Raw genomic sequence first — 21,571 nt, forward strand, 5'->3', positions numbered from 1 at the left:
TTCACCATTCTGTCTATGTTCAACACTCAAAAGAAGACCCATCCCTTACCCAGATGTCTGAGATCAATGACTTACTTTACGCCACTTCAGCCATCTACTGGAATGGTTGGCCACACCCTGGACATTGCCAATGTGCAAACTGGTCCAGCTCTGAAAAAATTAATTCCGACATTCCACTCTGCCTATAACATCCTATTCCCCCAGCTTACCCTCTCCCTTGACCACTCCCATCACACTTGTTATTCCAACACACTGAGATCTCCACACCACTTTCTCTCTGCCCATCCACCTCCCTCTTTCTTCACTTCCCACCCTATTCAGCTAGCATGGCTTCTCATTTTAATTATTGTTTCCCAGCCAGGCACGGTGGCTCACGTCTGTAATCCCAGCACTTTGGGAGGCCAAGGCGGGCAGATCACGAGGTCAAGAGTTCAAGACCAGCCTGGCCAACATGGTGAAACCCCGTCTCTACTAAAAATACAAAAATTAGCTGGGTGTGGTGGCAGGGGCCTGTAATCCCAGCTACTTGGGAGGTGGAGGCAGGAGAATTGCTTGAACCTGGGAGGTGGAGGCTGCAGTAAGCCAAGATTATGCCGCTGCTGTAAATTCTTAGTAAATACCAACCTTGTATAAAACCAACTCTTCATCTCCTCTATGCCTGCACCAAGGCAGATGAACAATATTGAATGAAATTATAAGACAGAATAAGCTATTAAGGCCAAGCACAGGGGCTCACGCCTGTAATCCCAACACTTTGACGGGGCCAAGGCAGAAGGATCACATGAGCCTAGGAGTTCGAGATCAGACTGGGCAACATAGTGAGACCCCGTCTCTACATAAAAAACAAAAAAATTAGCTGGGCATAGTGGTGGGCACCTGTAGTCCCAGCTACTCAGGAGGGTGAAGTGGAAGGATCGCTTGAGCTCAGGAGGTCAAGACTGCAGTGCACCATAATCATGCCACTGCACTCCAGCCTGGGTGACAGAGCAAGACCCCATCTCTAAAACCATAAAATAAATACAGCTATTAAATTCTTGGTTTTCAACCTCAAATGGGCGGCAAACTGATGGAGGTTGCCTACTTGGCTTACTACTCTCCCATTCTCCACAACTGTTTCGAATGTGCTCCCTCTTCTCAATCCCTGCGTTTCTATACTGACTACACTCAATGAAAGCCCTTGCCTGCTGTCTCTAATTAGAACTCCATCAACTCCCCACACCAAATCAACAAAGCTATTGACATCTACACTCACCATGCTCCCTTGCCTCCTGCCTCCTCCCCACTCTTAAAATTCCTGTATCTGTTGTTTGGAGCCCATGCCCTTCAGGGGATTATACTATCAATTATTCTCTCCCCCTCTAACAGTTTTTTCCCGTAAAGACTTAAATGCATTCACGTCTCTCCCATCTCACAACTTACACACATAGCTACAAATCCACTGGATCAGAAATCTCTCGAGCGATTCCCTTGAACCTCTCTTCTCCTTCTCACTGCTAAACTACTTGAAAGAATTGCCAACACTATCTCCGTTACTTCACATCCCACATACTCCTAGACACTCCCCCAAGTTTACAGAGATTTCTGCCTCTAAAACATCTCTAGAAATGGTAACTAATCTCTGTCACTAAATCCAATGTACATTTTAAGTCCTATCTTTTGTTTGATCCCTCAGCAGCATTCAAACTGTTGACAACATCTTCCTTCTTGAACACTGTCTCAGTGTACTGATACTACATTTTCCTCTTCCAATCCGATTCGCTGACAATTCCTCCACAAGCTCCTCTGACAATTCCTTCCCTTTCTCAATGTTAACCTTCAACGTTGCATGTCTTCGGGACTCTGCTTAGCTTTCTTGCCTCACTCTCAAATCTCTCCCTACTTCATGGGGTCTGTTTCTCTGGGTTCAAGTGCCAGATTTAAGTCCACGACTCTAGGCCAGACGTCTCTTCTGAATTCCAAAATGCAATATCCAAATCCCTGTGTAACATCTCCAAATACATGGCCTGCAGGAACCTCAAAATCAATGGGTCCAGAACTAAACTCCTCTACTTCCTCCACAAACTTTCTACCCTTCTGAGTTTCCTATCTCAGGAAATGGGACCCCACCATCCAACCAATTGTTCAAGCCAGAAACCCCTGAAACTCCCTGTCATTCCACACAGCACCATCACCAGGTTTGATGATTCTACCTTCTAAAGAACAATTAAGTCTCCTTCTCTACATTTCCACAGCCACCACTCTGGCTCCAATCCATGCCAATAGTTATGTTTCTAAAACATGTATTTCTACTTAAAATATTTCTTTGTTTAAAACTCTTTAGTAGCTTCCTATTGACTACAGAATAAAATCCAAACTTCTAATTCTTATAACTATAACCATCATTTATTGAGAGTTTGCATGTGGTAAGTGACTGGTAGTTTTGATTAACAACTCTGTAAGATCACTATCATCAGTTCTTCCAGCCCGGGCAACAGAGTGAGACTGTCTCAAAAAATAAAAAAATAATTAGTTCTTCTTTTAGAAATAAGGAAAAGGAGGTCAGGAGATCGAGACCATCCTGGCTAACACGGTGAAACCCCGTCTCTACTAAAAATACAAAAATTAGCCGGGCGAGGTGGCGGGCGCCTGTGGTCCCAGCTACTCGGGAGGCTGAGGCAGGAGAATGGCGTGAACCCGGGAGGCGGAGCTTGCAGTGAGCTGAGATCTGGCCACTGCACTCCAGCCTGGGTGACAGAGCAAGACTCCGTCTCAAAAAAAAAAAAAAAAAAAAGAAAAAGAAATAAGGAAAAGGAGACTCAGGGAGGTTAAGAATTTGATCTTACCACAAAGGTATTAAGTGGCATAGCCAGGTTTCGAACCAAGTTTTATTCCGAAGTCCATATACTCCATTACCAAACCACACTGCCATTCGATCTCTTTCACAATGTGACCCATTTTAGTTCTACAGTCTCATCTCCAGTCCCTCTACTCTTTCCAACACACTGCATGCCAGCCTCCTAATCAGACATTTTTTCAAGTACATATCTTACTCTCCCAGTTTTAATCTTTTACATCTAATCTTCCCTCTTCCTGAAATGCCCTTTATCCTTCTTTGTCCAACTGGCAAATTCTCACTAGTCTGTCAAGGTCTGGTTCAAGGACACCATCTTTCAAAGGCCTATTCTAACAGCCATGGGCAGAATTAGATATTCTTTTTTGAGTTCCTAAAGCATTTTACAAGTCTGTTATAAGATTTGTGTAGCATATAATACATGTATTCACACAACAGCATGAGCAACTCAGGGACAGGGATCCCATCTTATAGATTTCCATGCATTCCCAGTGCCTAGTACAGTATATGCTACATAAACCAATTATTCAACTATCCTGGAAAACTGTGCAACTCTCAGGTGTTATTATAATAAGAAAAATAACGTTCACAGAGATTAAGGGACTTTTACAGGGAACATAATAGGTAGCATGATGAGTGATGAAAAAGAGGTGTTGTGACTGTGACTCCAGGGTTCCTTCCACGGTCAGTGCCCTGCGTATTCCAGTTTGGACAACATTTTATGATGATGATGTGTTTTGGAGTATGCTGCAATTGTTGTTGCAGTCTCACTCAGATATGCTTTCTCTTTCATAGCAAATGTATGGACTGTGATTTTATTCCATTTGTATTCTGTCAGAGTACCTTGCACGGTGTTCAGTTCATATCATTTAGTAAAAGTTTGATACTAAAATTATTTTTTTGAAGGTAAAAATCATCTACAAAAAAGTAAGGTTAACACTAGCAATTTAAACTATATATGCTATTTCCAGCCAGTTTATTCCGCAGATTTATATCCAACTGCCCTCCAGTACAACCCCCTAAACCCACTAAAACCCAACTCCTACACAGGACTCAGTGCAGAAGATTCAACTAACAATTCAGTGCTCAACATGGGTCAAGCACTGTACCAGGCATTTTTCAAGCACTGTCTCAGCAGAAATGCAGGACCCCAAACTCAGCTGTCAATGTTGCACATACAGCATTAACATCTATAAATCAGCCACAGCTGCTCCAGATAGAATTTATAGAGTCCATTATCATCTTACATTATTCACTACATAATTTATAACTAAATATATTAAAACCGAAGAGATGTCTCTTAGAATATATTTCCCCAAATCTCACTTTCTATATTAGACATAGTTGTGATATTAAATAAACACAGTTGTACTAAAACTAATAGTCTTTAATTAACTATGTAGTATTTTAATTTTAAACAATAATCCTTTTCAGAGCGAAAAGAACCAATTCACAATTATGAATTACAAAATATTTAAAAATAAAAACATGTAAGGATAAAACAAAACTAAAACAAACAAAAAAGTCTGCTAAGCACTATAAATTAACAACAAGCAAAATACTGGCAAATATTTGGTTCCACAATTCTAAAAAACAGGTAAAAATTTGCTAAAATGGTGGCTGGGCACGGAGGTTCATGCCTGTAATCCCAGCACTTTGGGAAGGCGAGGCAGGTGGATCACCTGAGGTCAGGAGTTTGAGACCAGCCCGGTCAATATGGTGAAACTCCATCTCTACTAATAATACAAAAACTAGCTGGGCGTGGTGGCCCGCGCCTATAATCCGTTACTCAAGGGCTAAGGCACAAGAATCTCTTGAACCTGGGAGACAGAGGTCGCAGTGAGCCAAGATTATGCCACTGCAATCCAGCCTGGGCAACAGAGTGAAACTGTGTCTCAAAAAAACAAACAAACAAAAAAATAGCTAAAATGGGGATATTTAAATTTACGAACAACTAATAATAGCAGGAACATTATTTTCTTTTGAAGTTAAACATTTCTTCTGAAATCTCCTTTATATTATTTTAGCAAACCCTTCTCTCCTTTGATAGAAAAGCAAATATTTTATCCCAACCTGTTTTGAATATACTGGGATCCAAATTAATAAAATATTAATATAACTATTGTTTTTTAAAAAAATAGGACCCTCCATTAAAACATTTTTTTTCCTAAGAGACAGGATCTTGCTATGTTGCCCAGGCTGGTCTTCTTCTCTTTTCTTGCTTTCCTTTTTTTTCCCCAGGCTGGTCTTTAACACCTGACCTCAAGCAGTTCTCCCACCTTGGCCTCCCAAAGTGCTGGGATTATAGGCTAGAGCCACTGCACCTAGCCTAAAAAAAAAAAAAAAAAAAATTTTAATAAAAAATTGTTTTAATACAAAATACAAAAAATTAGCCAGATATGGTGGCACCCTGTAATCCCAGCTACTCAGGTGGCTGAGGCAGGAGAATCCCTTGAACCTGGGAGGCAGAGGTTGCAGTGAGCCAAGATTGTGCCATTGCACTCCAGCCTGGGTAACAGAGTGAGACTCTGTCTCAAAAAAAAAGAAAAAAAAAAAAATTCTAAAATTTTAGCTGCATCCAATTTTCAAAGACAAATTACACTGCAGAGGAAGTGCATTACCCTTGAAAAAAATTTTCACCTCTTCTAAAAACAGAATCCAATTGGAAAAGGTAGTTATTAAAGTTGTTTCTATTCTTTTAAATAACTTTAGAAAAAGTGGAAAATCAATTTTCTCTTCAGGGCTATATCCAACTGATGAAACAGAATGTCTCTGAAAGTAATCAAAAGAAAACTTGAAAAATTCTATTTGGATATTTGTAAAATGTTGGTAGAAACTTTCTTCTACTTCGTAAGGTTAAGTACAAGTATAGCCAAAAGGCCAGGAGGAAGAATAAAACCCTGAGGACTCTTCAAATTCTACAAATCCACTGAACTATCGACATCCTCACAAATGGTCTACTTTCTAACTGAAAAGACCAGTATTTAGCATACGTCAACTGACATACCCACACATCCCCTACAGCACCTAGTATGGTACACAGTACATGGTACCTTAAGTGAATGACTGAATAATTTGAGTATATAATAGAATACATGTACATACATATATGTATGTGTACATCTATATATCCATTTACTCATCATGAACTTTAAGCTAAGTAGAATTTTCAAAAGAACAGAAAAACGTACATCTACCTACCTTAGATTTGTCTTAATATATTTTTTCCTTGCACATTTGCTCATTGTTAAGACATTTGTAATCAATGCTTTCCTCCTTTCCCGTTTTCTTTATTTATCCTGCAGTAAAATTATAATGTTGAATTGGGAGATAGTAACATTTCACTTCAAAAAACTCTCAAATTAAATTTTATTTAAATTAAAACCTCTAAAAACGAGGCCAGGAAGAACATTCTAATTTCTATAAAACTAAAAATACAAAACACCACCCCCCGCCCCGCAAAAAAAAACTGAAAGACTAGAAAGCTAAAAACAGCCTTGTACTGTTTTTTGTCAATCTTATTTCTACTGTATTTTTCTTATCTTCCTAGGGAAAAAAAAATTGACAAAACTTAAATGATACACTATTTTTCTGATTATTTGCTACTGAAGACAAAGCAGTGCTATCTAAATCATCTAATACACACTAAGTATAGCTCATGGGTATCAGCTCTATTTTTAAGAAGTAATGATCATTTAATAAACTTAATGAATTATTTCCTTATATTTCACTTCAATGCAACAAAATTTTCATTTACCTTAAATTCCAACTTGGGTTTTTATTCAAAAATTAAACTCCAAACAAAATACATTTATTCAAAACGTCCTTCTGATAGCTTTCAATCCATGAAAAAAACCTGGTTTAGACACGGTAGCAATTAAACTCTCTTTTTTTACTAATATCTTTAAAAAGATATATTTGACATGTGGAATGAAGTAAAACTGGCAAAAAAAAAAAAAAAAAAAAAGACAAAAGAACACTTGAGCCAGACATGGTGGCTCACACCTGTAATCCCAGCACTGTGGGAGGCTGAGGCAGCAGGTTTGCTTGAAGTCAGGAGTTTGAGACAAGCCTTGGCAACATAGTGAGAACTTGTCTCTACAAGAAAACTGACCAGGTATGGTGGCACAGGCCTGGACTCCCAGCTACTCAGGAGGCTGAGGTGGGAGAATCACTTGAGCACAAAGTTGAGGCTGCAATGGGCCATGTTTGCACCACTGTACTCCAGCCTAGGTGATGGAGCAAGACCATTCACAGACCTAAACTCTTTTGAGACAGTCTCAAAAAAAAAAAAAAAAAAAATCTGGGAGTCCTTAATTTATTTTAGAGCTGGAGAAAACAATCGTGCTCATCCCTAAGTAACCTCTAGGCGCCTCTGCCCGCAACAGCAGTGCTTAGACAGACACACTGCTTTCAGAGTCCCCTCCTAAGGGTTCCTCTAAATGATGGCATACAATCCTGGTCAAATTTGGAACTGTAGGCAGTAGGCAGGTTTATCAGACCTTACTAAGGGCACTAAGGCAATGGTTACTACTGCTACCATCTGCCCCCAGCATAGAGACAAGAGACAGTAGGGCATTTGAAAAGGCTCCTCACAACAGGAACAAAAAGCAGAACTGATGCCATTCTGAGATTAAACCTTATTCTGTTACACTACACTAGCATTTTACATAGGGACATCTTATGCTTCTTAAAAGTTGTATAACCCATTAGATGCCACCCCCTCACACTAGATGCTGGGGCACTGCAGGAGACAGCTCTCCAGGAGCCTGCAATCTAAAGAGGGGGCAGATCTGTCAATAAAATAATAATAGCACTTGAACAATAATGGCAATCACAGCACTGTATCATAGAAACAAATGCCAATTTCTGTATCATAGAAACAAATGCCAATTTCTGTATTTCACTTGGAAATATTTTATTTGCTGAATAACAGATTCTTGTGGTTCAAAACTTTAAAACTAGAAAAAGGTATTCAGAGAAGTCCAGGAACAGCCGCCTGCTTCCTCTTCCCAGAGGTAACCACCACTGAAGAAAGCACCATCTTCTTGCCATGGGAGCCACAGGATATCAAAGAGAAAAACTAGCCTCCTACCCGAATAAGGACAAGATAAACTTGACCCTGACTCAGGATGATGAGAGCCTTACTTCATTCCAACTATTCTCCACAAGGTCACCAATGAATGAATGCTTGCTTGCACCAATGAATTTGCCTGCTTGCCAAATCTAAAAGGATGCTTTCTAGTCCCCATCTTCCTCAATACCCCTACAGCATTTCCTCCTCTATTTGAAACCTTGTCCTCTTTGAATTCTTTATGACATTACTTTCATGCTTTTCTTCCAAATTATCTAGCCTTTTGTTCTCTATCTTCTTTGGCTCATTATTTTTTAATGTCTTTTTAATTTTTTTTTTTTTTTCCAGAAATGGGTATCACTATGTTGCCCAGGCTGGTCTCAAACTCCTAGCTTCAAGCAATCCTCCCACCATAGCCTCCCAAAGTGTTGGGATTACAGGCATGAGCCACTGTAATCAGCTCTCCAGTTATAATTTCTAATCAGATCTCTTTATAACTAAACTCCCAAAGAACACTGATATATCCTGTATACTACCAATCTACCAATTTTCTTTTTTTGGGGGGTGGAGGGCATTCTGGAAAAACCAGAGAGCTTGCTGGACAAATTCTATGAGCTGTAACACTTACATATTACCAATTTTCTACAGGAATAATTTAAAAGTCCCATCTGCCAAGGGACTCTTAAGCTTTAGCTTTTAGAGCAGAAAGGCATATTTTAGAGGAGTTTGTTACAGGCAAGTAACAACTTACAAGAAGAAAGGAGACCCAAAATTATTTTGCTGGTTATGGATTTCTGTGCCGTATTTTGAAGGTCATCTAACATCCCGATAAAAACTTTATTAGGTATGATTACAAAAATAACATTTGGCATTCACCTTACTTTCACCAGCATGTTGCTCTATGTTCACCCTCTGGTGTAATAGCTTCAATTAATTTCTTTTTTTTTTTTTTTTTTGAGACTGAGTCTTGCTCCGTCGCCCAGGCTGGAGCGCAGTGGCACCATCTCAGCTCACTGCAAACTCCACATCCCAGGTTCAAGCAGTTCTGCAGTTCTCGTGCCTCAGCCTCCCAAGTAGCTGGGATTACAGGCACATGCCACCACGCCCAGCTAATTTTTGTATTTTTAGTAGAGACGGTGTTTGACCATGTTGGACAGGCTGGTCTCAAACCCCTGACTTCAAGTGATCCGCCTGCCTTGGCCTCCCAAAGTGCTGGGATTACGCTTGAGCCATCGTGCCAGGCTTAATTAATTTCATTGCTGTCAGTATACTTCAATATATAGCTTTCTATACAAATGATATTTAAAATATGTTGATTATGCTATAAAAGACATTTTGGGGACAAATGGTGAAATCTGAATATGGGATTATATATTACAGAGAGGGTAAGAAAGCGAATGTTGGAAAACGCTCATATAAAATAAGCAAACAAATACAATATGCTGATAAAGATAGTATTAAATTAACACTTAAAAATGTTGAGGCCAGGTACCGTGGTTCACCCCAGTAATCCCAGCACTTTGGAAGGCTGAGGCGGGCACATCACCTGAGGTCAAGGGTTCAAGACCAGCCAGCCTGGCCAACATGGCGAAATCCCCTATCTACTAAAAATACAAAATTAGCCAGGAATGGTGGCATGCACCAATCCCAGCTCCTTGGGAGGGTGAGGCAGGAGAACTGCTTGAACCCAGGAAGCAGGGGTTGCAGTAAGCCAAGATCCCGCCCCTGCACTCCAGCCTGGGCAACGAAAGAGTGAGACTCTGTCTCATTTAAAAAAAAAAAAAAAAAAAAAAAAATTACAAAAATTAGCTAGCATGGTGGTGTGTGCCTACAATCCCAGCTACTCTGGAGGCTGAGGCAGGAGAATCGCTTGAACCCAGGAGGTGGAAATTGTAGTGAGCCGAGATAGCACCATTGCACTCCAGCCAGGGCAACAGAGCTGTCTAAAAAAAAAAAACTTTGAATACCTAATCTGCTGTGGTTAATTACATTAATACCTTAATGTAACTTTCTGGAAAAATTAGGTATATATAAGAATTAAACTTCTTGGGCAAGTTTACTAGAATACCAAAGTCTACTTAACCAATTTCCAGCTCTCCATATTAACAGTGTTCTCCACTCCTGTGAAGCTTACAGTAATGCCCACCACAGTTCTCTAGTGTGCCCAAGCACTTGTGTTCACTCCAACAGGGATGGGTGCTTACCAAGAGTTAGTTGTATTTGTCACCAAACCTGATTATGCCAGCCATACTTGTTGCAATTTTGTAATTTTGTTAAATAGTACCTTAGATGAAATGACTAAGTGGATTAAATGATTCAAAAAGAGAACTGTTTCTCTAAAGACTAAGTTGAAAGCTTTGGAAAGACAATAAAGACAGTTTTGCTTTTTCTGCTTAAAAAAATTGCTTCTGCTCAGGCGCCGTGGCTCACGCCTGTAATCACATAAGGTCAGGAGTTCGAGACCAGCCTGGCCAACATGGTGAAACCCTATCTGCAAAAACCACAAAAGTTATTTAGCCAGGCACGGTGGCGGGCGCCTGTAATCCCAGGTACTCGGGAGGCAAAGGCAGGAGAATCGCTTGAACCCGGGAGGGTGAAGGCTGCAGTGAGCCGCGATCACTCCACTGCACTCCAGCCTGGGCAACAAAGTGAGACTCTGTCTCAAAAAAAACAAAAAACAAAACAAAAAAAAACCCTGCTTTTGGACTAGATATTACAGTTGGAGATAACTATGAAATACGGGAAATATTAAATTAAGATTTATAAGACACTTGCCAAACAATCTAAGTTCTTACGCCACTTTCAAAAACCCAAAAATCTAAACTGTAAATTATGCATTATTGAGATGGTTTTGGAAAAAAAGCCTAAGAAAAATAATAAAAACTGAAAGCACTGCAACTAGCATATCTAAAAGAAAAAGAAAGGAATGTGGAATAAAAGGTATCATACCTTTTACAGAAGCAGGAAGAGAAAGAGAACACAGAGAAATACAATCTATTTGGTTCTGTGATGAAGCAAGGTTTTAGTTCTTTGCAAAAGTAGATATCCATAGGTTAACTGTAATTTAAGTAGCAATAGCAATAAAGTTTGAAAGATAAAGGAGAATATGAAGCTCATATTGTAAAGTTGGTCCTTCTCAACCAAGTCGATTAAAATATTAAGAGAAGGTGGGGCTACTTGTAAGACAGAAATAATTCCAACAGCTGAAATTGACAGGGATGAGACTATGGTTACGTATTTTAGGGGAAGGAGATGAGTACAGGAAAAACAACGTGAGAAAGCAGTACCATGAAATTACACCATTAGTCTTACACTCTTTATGAAGCAAAGTTACAATAACTTTCAAAAAATAATCTTTACACTTTCATGTAAAAACAGAATAGCCAAGAGGGATACTCGTAAATAAATATTCCAAACACTTGTAAATGTCTTTAATATTTCAAACATGAATTATACATAAATTCAGGAGGCTCTCTAATACAGATTCACGGCTACTCCAATTTAATTGCCTGAGATAACTGTTATTAAGAAATCTTAACTCTTTACTAAAATCACTAAAGGATTAGCTATTCAATAAGTGTCTCTTTTTCAATTCATTTCCCACCTGCTGCCTGCTTTTGGCTGTTTCACAGTAAATGAACTACAGAATCGGCTGCTGAAGAGGAAATGAAAAATGAAATTCAAATAATCATGGTCTATCTCCATCCTTTCAAACACCTCCCTCCCTCACCACCACCTCTTCATGTGAAACCAAATTTTTATTTTATGTTTTTTGAGACTGAGTCTCGCTCTGTCACCCAGGCTGGAGTGCAGTAGCACGATCTTGGCTCACTGCAACCTCCAACTCCCGGGTTCAAGCGATTCTCCTGCCTCAGCTTCCTGAGTAGCCGGGATTACACACGTGAGCCACCATGCCCAGCTAATTTCTGTATTTTTAGTAGAGACGGGGTTTCACCATGTTTGGTCAAGCTGGTCTCGTGATCCACCCACCTTGGCCTCCCAAAGTGCTGGGATTACAGGCATGAGCCACCGCACCCGGCCAATGTGAAACCAAATTTGTAAACTTTTGAGGGAGTTATTTGCTTGACTAGGCTCACTGTAAGGTTTTTGTTTTTTTGTTTTTTCCAACTGCATGCTTTTTTACTGCACATTACGTACATTTCAAAACATCTACATATTAAGTATAAATGCATTAACCACTAGATAGTAAATCTGACAAAGTAAACTACCTGAATCAGCTTAAGATCAGAAAAAACAATTTTACCATTATTTTACTTACCTAGATTGGGCCTATCTTATACATCTGAAAAAAACTTGTATCCTTCTAAGTGCAGAAACATGCCTAATTTTACTCCTTCAGAAATTTTTAAGAGTAAAAACATTCTAAGCACCCATATTCAGTAATGTAGGTCTTTATGTATGATATAGTTGCCACAATTCCAAGGTTGGACACTTTCACCATAATCAATGCTAGGATATAAATTACAGTTAAAACCATTTCTAAGGCAAAAAAAAAATCATTTTTTGTGCTATCAATGAAAACATTGAGGTTAAGAATATAAACAAAACTATCTGCTATTTTGCTATTCTAAGATAGAGATTTAAGTCTGCTCTGTTTAAAAAAATTAAAAAAAAATCTTTACTAAGATAACTTTGAAGACACTGAGTTTATTTTGTGAAATTCTCAAGGAAAATATTAGCATCACATTAGCTCCACTCTTAAACGTTCACAGGATTTTATTAATATCTTGACATTTAATTGGCCTGGTTATACTACTGTTTAGAAAACATGCACAAAGAATATTTCTCATTTGTGGAGAACTGATGAGGCTTCAAAAAAGTCTAACAAGAGGATGAGTTGCTAGTAAGGTTTTCTTAGAGGTAAGCTTCCTTCTTGACCAATGAGATAGTTATTTAACCAGTCTTTAAGCAAAACTACCATATAGTTTTGTAGCCTATGCATTTCCTCTACTTACAAAAACTTCACACACATGTTGCCAGTAATTTCCTCTATCACTCCTAGGAAGGCCTGTCATGAAATGTGCAAATAGATATCATTTTACTTTGCAAACCTTACTATAACTGAACTACAGTTATGCTTTCCTTAATAATGGGGATATGTTCTTAGAAATATTAGGCAACTTCATTCTGCGAACGTTATAAACTGCTCTTAAACAAACGAAGATGGCGTAACTGACTACACACCTACGCCAAATGGGATAGCCTGTTGCTCCTAGGCTACAAAACCTGTACAGCATGTTACTGTACTATATACTGCAGGTGATTAGAACACAGTGGAATGTATTTGTGTGTTGAAACATACCTAAACATAGAAAAGGTAATACTCTGCCCTCTGACATTAGGACAGCTAGGACATCACTAGGTGACAGGAATTCTTCAGCTCCATTATAATCTTAAGGGACATATATGTGGTCCATCATTGAACAAAACATCATTATTCAGTGCAGTAAGATTTAAGGCATTTTCATAAGTAGTATCAACAAAAATTTCCACTAATGATATCCTTAGGTTTTCTTCTTTGTTCTTGCTTATTCTCTACTGGATATACAGTATCAGAAAATGAAAACCTATGAGTAAAAGCATTTATTCTTAAGAACAGCAGTCTTTATTGTGGAGCTCCCATTGCAAAAGGTATTTAAAATGTATTGTCTAAAAGGAGATTATCAACATAATTATTTAAAATGTTCATTTCTACCTATTGTGTAATGAGATACATCTTTCCTAAAATGGGTGGTTTTTTTTGTTTGTTTTGTTTCTGAGACAGAGTTTCGCTCCTGTTGCCCAGGCTGGAGTGCAATGGCTTGATCTCGCCTCACTGCACCCTCTGCCTTCTGGGTTCAAGCGATTCTCCAGCCTCAGCCTGCTGAGTAGCTGGAATTACAGGCATGGGCCACTATGCCCGGCTAATTTCGTATTTTTCGTAGAGACAGGGTTTCTCCGTGTTGGTTAGGCTGGTCTTGAACTCCCGACCTCAGGTGATCTGCCTGCCTCAGCCTCCCAAAATGCTGGGATTACAGGCATGAGCCTCCACGCCCAGCCTACAATGGGTATTTTTTTAAGTTCCTGTGTTGATAATATCAAAACTATATTCAATGTACAATAATAATTCTTTTCAAAGCTGACTTTTACATATGGAATCCATCAGTTTACTTAAGTAGAAACAATAATATTCGGCATTTCAGGCTTATTTCCTTATCAACGTTGATAAGGAAATATAAAAACATTGGTTCTAAAACTGCTTTAAAAAATAACGTCTCTCAGTGGTTCAGCTATTATTTGCACTGCTCAGTTTTAAGAAGTCTATCTAAAAGGAACAGGACATTTGAGAGCTCTTCAGTAGGACTATCCACTTCAACAATAAACCTAGCTCAATCTTCTGGCCCAATACTTAATTTGCAGGGAATACAACTTGGGAGAAAAAGGATCAGAAACATATGTCTATATTGGTAAAGATTCAGTCAGGATTCCTTATGTATGTTAATAATGCAAAACTTTTCCCTACTTTTCGTGAAATGGTCATAACCCTAAGCAAGATTTTGTATTTTGATTACGCAGTGACTCACCTGAGTATGAAACTGGAACACAGCCTATTAACTATGGATTCGAGAGTTTAAAATTCAGAAAGTAGAAGTAAATTTCATTAACTTTCACGGACAATGCAAAAACAAAAAGACTAAAAATAAAAATGTCCTCTGTGTTTACGCATTAAATAAAAATTTATTCATATACTGTCACCAAAATATATACACAAACATCATCGTAATTACAACTTCACACTCACCAAAATGATTCCATATCCATCACCAACTCACTGGGAAAGTATGTGTTATATTCATCTATACAGATTCGCCAAAGTCGTGTGTATACTGACGATGCTTTAAGTGTTTACTCATTCATGATCAAAACCATTTTAATATATTTGTTAAAGTTGTGTCGGGATCAATACATAGTTCTTTAAACATCAGTTTTAATACTTAGCATTTATTGGCCAAACATATTGTGTGCAATTTGCCTTCCTTTGGGAAAAAAATTACTTTAGATTGAAAGACTTTAAGACTACTATGACTTAGGAAGGGAAAGTCTGTTATCCAAAAACAGAATCAAGACTAAGAAAAAAAAGGCCGGGTGCGGTGGCTCACGCCTGTAATCCCAGCACTTTGTGAGGCCGAGGCGGGTGGATCACGAGGTCAGAAGATCGAGACCATCCTGGCTAACACGGTGAAATCCCGTCCCTACTTAAAATACAAAAAATTAGCCAGACGTGGTGGCGGGCGCCTGTAGTCTCAGCTACTAGGGAGGCTGAGGCAGGAGAATGGCATGAACCCGGAATGCAGAGCTTTCAGTGAGCCGAGATCGTGCCACTGCGCTCTAGCCTGGGCAACAGAGCGAGACTCTGTCTCAAAACAAACAAACAAACAAAAGACTAGGAAAAAAAGGTGGTGCTTCAAAGCCAAAGCAAAACAAAACAGCGTGGTTTATTAATGTAATCTGATAAAATGTTCATAGCGGACCTCTCACTATTCAATCTAGGCTTTTGTGTCAAGGGAAAGGTGCACTCTCATCCGCCCGGCAAATTAAGTAGAAAAGAAAACTGAGCCGGGCGCGGTGGCTCAAGCCTGTAATCCCAGCACTTTGGGAGGCCGAGACGGGCGGATCACGAGGTCAGGAGATCGAGACCATCCTGGCTAATACGGTGAAACCCCGTCTCTACTAAAAAAAAAAAAAAATACAAAAAACTAGCCGGGGGAGGTGGCGGGCGCCTGTAGTCCCAGCTACTCCGGAGGCTGAGGCAGGAGAATGGCGTGAACCCGGGAGGCGGAGCTTGCAGTGAGCTGAGATCCGGCCACTGCACTCCAGCCTGGGCGGCAGAGCGAGACTCCGTCTCAAAAAAAAAAAAAAAGAAAAAAAAAGAAAAAAAACTGAGTCACGTACATAAACCACACTGTTAAAGGGGCTCTTCCAGTTTCAATGACACTTTGAGACTGGCCCTTTAAGTCACAATTTCTTAAAATGTGATTACAAACTGACAGCTGCTTCACTGAGCAGCATGCAGGAAACCCCTAAGTGATTTCAAACTCAGGTATCTGATATACAAATAAAACGCAACAGGATCAAGAAACATGTTGAGGCTGGGCGCGGTGGCTCACGCCTGTAATCCCAGCACTTTGGGAGGCCGAGGTGGGGCAAAAGTCAGGAGTTCGAGACCAGCCTGACCAACATAGTAAAAGCACCAGCTCTACCAAAAACACAAAAATTAGCCAGGTGTGGTGGCGCATGCCTGTAATCCCAGCTACTCGGAAAGCTGAAGCAAGAGAATCGCTCGAACCCAGCAGGCAGAGGCTGCAGTGAGCTGAGATCATGCCGCTCGCTGCATTCCAGCCTGGGTAACAGAGCAAAACTGTCTCAAAAAAAAAGCATGTTTAATAATGTGTTTATTCCCCAAATTCAGCAGGCTCTGGAAACCTTACCAGATGGCCCTAAAAAGGCAAGACTCAGGCAGAAGGGAAAATAAGCCTTTCGAGAGCGGTCGCGGCTCTGCCCTTCCCTCTCCTGAGATTGCTCGCGCCCGGGACCGAATGACTCAGCTACGAGGCCCTCCGGCCGGGTTTTGGGGAAAACGGGCTGCATTCGCTCAAGTTTGAACTGAGCTCGTAAAGTGGGGCAGAAGCGCTGTGGGCACTGAAATCCGAGGTCCTTACTTCTGGCTTCCTTTTCCTTTTCCGAGTTAAACCGCTCCCCTGAGCCGCAAGGCTCTCTCAGAGCGGATTTTCCAACTCGTCCCAAGTTCGCGAGGAGGCAGGCGGGTCCCAGGGCAGCTGAGCGGACCAAGCGGGCGTGGGCCGAGAAGGCAGCGGCCTCGGGGGCGCCAAGCGAGGGACCGCGTCAGGTGAACTCGCGGCTTCCCCGCCAAACCTCCGCCCGGCTCCGGGGTCCTAGCCCGCCACCCACGGCTCCGCTCGGCCTCTGCTGCTCCACCGCCCCTGGCTGCGCTCCGCCTCCTGCCTCCACCTCCGCCTCCTGCGCCGCGTCGCCGGCTGCTGGGTCTCGGGGCCGGGGCCGGCGCACCACTTACCCGCCGCAAAGGGATTTACGTAGCGGACCTCGTCACTGATTACGGACGCGAGGAGGTGGAGACGGCGAGCCCGACCGCCGCTCAGCAACGGCGCCGCCGCCCAGCAACCCGGCGCCGGCAGCGGCCCCACGTAGTCCCCACGTCAGCTCTGATGCGGTAGCCGCGGCCTCCGGACCAAAAGTAGCGCTGCAGCAGACCGAACCGCGTCCTCCCGCCCCGCCCTCCCCTCCCCCACGCCCGGACGGCCTCCCGGGGGACGGAAAAAAAAAATCCAGGCTCGAACTCCGCCCCCTGCCGGCCACCAGCAGGAGTGAGGCGCCACAATCCAACAATGAAATGGAACGGGGGAGGGGCGGCGGGAAGGAGCGGGTCAGGGGGCGGGGCCTAGGGTGGGGAGCAGTAAGGTCAAGGGGCGGGGCCAAGAGGAGGCACTAGACTGGAGGTGGGGCGGAAGGTAGGGGCCGGGGCAAGGCTGGAAACCGGAAGCTGGCCTTGCCGCGCCCCGCCGCGCGTGCGCCGGAAGTCCAATGACTTGTCAGCCAGAGTAACGGCTGTCGCCAGGTCCTCAGGGTCTCGAGGTCAGTTTCTTCCTAAAGCCGCCAGCCCCAAGCCAAGATCCGCGAGCGTCTCACCTCTGTTCAGGCCCGACTGCAGTGGCGTGATCTCGGCTCTGCAACCTCTATCTCCCCAGGCTCAAGTGATCCTCCCGCCTCAGCCTCCTGAGTAGCTGGGACTACAGGCGTGCTTCTTCTGACTTTTAAAAGCTGTCTACATGCGTTAACTAGTGGCCCTTTTCCTCCATCTTCACAGCCAGTCACAGCTGGTTGAGTCCTTCTCCAAAGGAAGATTGAGCTCCTGAGACAATTCACCTGCTTCTTAGGGTCGTTTCTTGCAGTTTATCCCAGTGTTTGACTGGAAATGCTCCGCATGCCGGGCGCGCTGGCTCAGGCCTGTAATCCCAACACTTCGGGAGGCCAAGGTGGGAGGATCGCTTGAGCCCAGGAGTCCAGCCTAGGGAACACAGTGAGACCCCATCTCTCTCTTTTTTTTTTTAAGATTAGAAAGGTCGGCCTGGGGCTCACGCCTGTAATCCCAGCACTTTGGGAGACAGACATGGGCAGATCACTTGAGATCAGGAGCAGCCTGGCCAACATGGTGAAACCCCATCTCTACTAAAAATACAAAAATTAGCCGGGAGTGGTGGCAGACACCTGTAGTCCCAGCTGCTTGGGAGGCTAAGGCAGGAGAATCGCTTCAACCTGGGAGGTCAAGGCTGCAGTGAGCTGAGAGATCGTTCCACTGCACTCCAGCCTGGGTGACAGAGCAAGGCTCCATCTCAAAAAAAAAAATTAATGAGATGTCAGGAATAAAGAATAGCAGCATGGTTATAAAGTACAGTAGGTCGTCACTTAACGATAAGTTCTTAGAAACCATAGTTTTTAGCCTAACAACTTACAGCAGGTCCACAAAAAAACATTTCATTCAATGTTGTCTTCATTTCCTTATAATATTGATGACAACAAAAATCGGTTTCATTGTACATTGTTTCACTGAAAACGAGTTTCTAAGAAGCTATTGACAATGTTAAGTGAGGATTTATTCTTTCATATCAGTTACTGTAGTGTCAGAGTGTTTTCATAATTTTCACTGAGCAGGACCTAATCTAAATCCAATCTGAACCTTTATTCAAATCTAATTTTCATAGGTCAAAGGGAATTGTGTCCACAACAATTGTCTGTGTAACAGAAGTTCATATGAATCAAAAAGAATCAAAGGAACAGCAATTTCTTATTTGCAAAGTATTTTCTCTACTGTTTCCTTTCTTGTCAGTATTTTACTCCCATATGTATGTAGTCTTAATTATAAAGTTCAGAAAGCACAAACCATAGTTTTCTGTTAATCTGTTTTTTTTACAAAGATCAATACTAGAGGTGAGATACACATACTTACAAGCCCATCAGTTCATGGCCTCTGCTATCCCTTGCCATAAGATGTAATAGACTTAAAAAACCATGCAGTTGGATCTGGGTTTAAATGTATGCTTGTTAGCTGTGGGCAAGTAAGGGAAGCATAAGATTTTAAAATGGGCAGAAAAATAGTACCTACCTGTTAGGGTTATTATAGATTTTTAAAAAAATATCTGCCATAAGATGAGTACTTAAAAACCTAGTCATGTTTATGTTAGTCCAGTGTCTGGCTTTTGGGGCTCCTCACCTAGGTGTTAGTTAATTCTCTGGTGGGGAGGGACAAGTAGGTCACCTACTTTCTGAGAAAATACAGGCTGTCAGTCACACCCTTATCCTCCCTCCTCACTTCAAAATATCTTCAACTTTCCCTCCCTTTCTGAGTCAGGAGGAGTGCCTCTTTTCCTTTCCAAATCCAACTGTAAGTTAGATGTCATTTCTTTCCCATATCAGATCTTGCTCAATTACCATGAGTCATACCTGCAGCTTTTTTCGTCCTCTTGGCTCCTTCATTCCCTACAAATGTGTATCTTGCCTCTTGAAAACTGTTGGCACTGCTAACCCTATAAGGAAGGCCACAGAGTTGCCAATTCCAGGTTGTACATTTACATTTCATGTTTTGCCCATTTACTTACTGCTCCATCCCTTGCCATCCCCTCACCATCAGATTTCTCAAGAGAGGAAGGCAAGGCAGGGGCTGTATTCACTTCCTCACCACCCACTCGTTTGTTATTTCCTGCCAAATTTTTGCTCTCTTCCCTCTCTTTTTTTTTAATTTAATTTTTATTTTTATATGTAGACATGGGGCCTCATTCTTGCCCAGGCTAGTCGGGAACTCCTGGGCTTAAGCAGTCCTTCCACTTTGGCCTCTGAAAGTGCTGGGATTATAGGCATGAGCCATTGCCCTTGGAATGATTACTAAATCTGTCCCCTTTCTGATTACTAAATCTGATGACTTTTTCTCATTTTTCATTCTACTTGACCTATTTTCCTCATCTGATACTTCCAATGACTGCTGCCTTCTTTTTTAAATGTATTTGCTTAGAGGCAGAGTCTCGCTCTGTCGCCCAGGTTAGAGTGCAGTGGTGCAATCATAGCTCATTCAGCTTCAAATTCCTAGTCTAAAGCGATCCTCCCATCTCAGCTTCCCAAAGTGTTCGGATTACAGGCCTAAGCCTGCCGCCTTCCTAATATAGTCTCCCTCCTGAATTTTCATGATACTTGGCTCTCATGGTTTCACTCATCTTTGTCTCCCTAATGTAGACAGTTACTAATTTTCTGTCCTTGGACATCATCTTCTATACTGTCCTCAAAAGCATTTTCCTTAGTTATCTAATCATACCCATTTTTTTGAAAGATAATTCTAAAATTTATACCCAAAGTTTCCAAATTCATTCATTAACACCAGATCACATTTTCGAACACCTGACAGTTCTCACGTGGCCCATGAGCGTTTCCAACTCATAGGTTCAAAACTACATGTCTCATCTTCTTCCCCTTTCATACCTGAAACTTGATTTTTTATTGTTGTTTTGGCAATGTTAATGGCACTTTTCAGCTCCTTGTCATCCTGCCTCTACACCTTGAAATCATTTTGGTCATTCGCCTACTCATGTCGTTCAGGAGCCACATAGAAAATACTTTGAAGTGCCTGCTATGTTCCAGGCCCTGTGCTAAATGCTAAGTGTTGTTGCTTTTGCCTGTAGAAACTTGCACCCATCCCTTTTTTTTTATTCCCACTATTACCCGTCTGGTACTTCTAGTATAGTTCATCCTAAGCATTTCTGTTTGATTCATTTTCCTTAGATATAGCTCTGGTAATGTGATTTCTCTTCTTAAAGAATCTACAGTGACTAGGAGGGACTGAAACTTAAGGAACAGAAGTGAAAGGAGATTGTGAATTATCTTTGGTGGCCTCTTGAATTGTGTACTGCAAGAGTGCTTTACATATTTTATAAATAAATGACATTTTATTTATTTATTTATTTATTTATTTATTTATGTTTGAGACAGAGTCTTGCTCTGTTGCCCAGGCTGGAGTGCAGTGGCCAGATCTCAGCTCACTGCAAGCTCCGCCTCCCAGGTTTACGCCATTCTCCTGCCTCAGCCTCCCGAGTAGCTGGGACTATAGGCGCCCGCCACCTGCCCTGGCTAGTTTTTTTGTATTTTTTAGTAGAAACAGGGTTTCACCGTGTTAGCCAGGATGGTCTCGATCTCCTGACCACGTGATCCGCCCGTCTCAGCCTCCCAAAGTGCTGGGATTACAGGCTTGAGCCACCACGCCTGACCATGACATTTTAATGAAGCAAAAACACCAGTGAGATGTTATTAGCTAACAGAGTGCAACTAAGTTTGGCATGAAGTCCTTTGTTTTGTTTTTGTTTTTGTATGTTTTGTTTATTTGTAGATAGGATCTTACTCTGTCACCCTGGCTGGAGTGCAGTGGTGCTGTCACAGCTCACTGCAGTCTTGACCTCCCAGGCTCAAGCCATCCTCCCACCTCAGCCTCCTGAGTAGCTAGGACTATAGGTGTGCACCATCACGCCTGTCTAATTTTATTTTTTTTATATAGGTGGCTTCTCTAAAATGGGGATATTGGCCAGGCACAG

General features: G+C 41.7%; 1 protein-coding gene and 1 non-coding gene across 19 annotated transcripts in view; both read right to left on the bottom strand.

The window, feature by feature from the left end:
• CREM (cAMP responsive element modulator) overlaps positions 1-17,326 on the bottom strand; it is an 86,132-nt gene extending 68,806 nt beyond the window's left edge. For 9 of the 18 annotated variants that reach the window (XM_010389397.2, XM_010389396.2, XM_010389395.2 and 6 more), the window contains exons 1-2: positions 16,999-17,249; positions 6,032-6,129 (exon numbers count right to left, since the gene is read on the bottom strand). In XM_010389397.2, coding sequence (XP_010387699.1) covers positions 6,032-6,075 — 44 coding nt within the window. In that variant the 5' untranslated portion in view covers positions 6,076-6,129; positions 16,999-17,249. Of the gene's footprint in view, positions 1-6,031; positions 6,130-14,706; positions 15,105-16,624; positions 16,952-16,998 lie in introns of those variants that run through there. The other 9 variants (XM_010389406.2, XM_010389405.2, XM_010389398.2 and 6 more) reach the window with 7 other exon arrangements.
• Positions 8,472-8,530, bottom strand: LOC115900573. The gene has a single exon (XR_004060246.1). It is a non-coding gene; the product is annotated as a U7 small nuclear RNA (small nuclear RNA).
• Positions 17,327-21,571: the final 4,245 nt, after the last annotated feature.

Source organism: Rhinopithecus roxellana, chromosome 11 (genome assembly GCF_007565055.1).
Source record: "Rhinopithecus roxellana isolate Shanxi Qingling chromosome 11, ASM756505v1, whole genome shotgun sequence".
Taxonomy (NCBI): Eukaryota; Metazoa; Chordata; class Mammalia; order Primates; family Cercopithecidae; genus Rhinopithecus; species Rhinopithecus roxellana.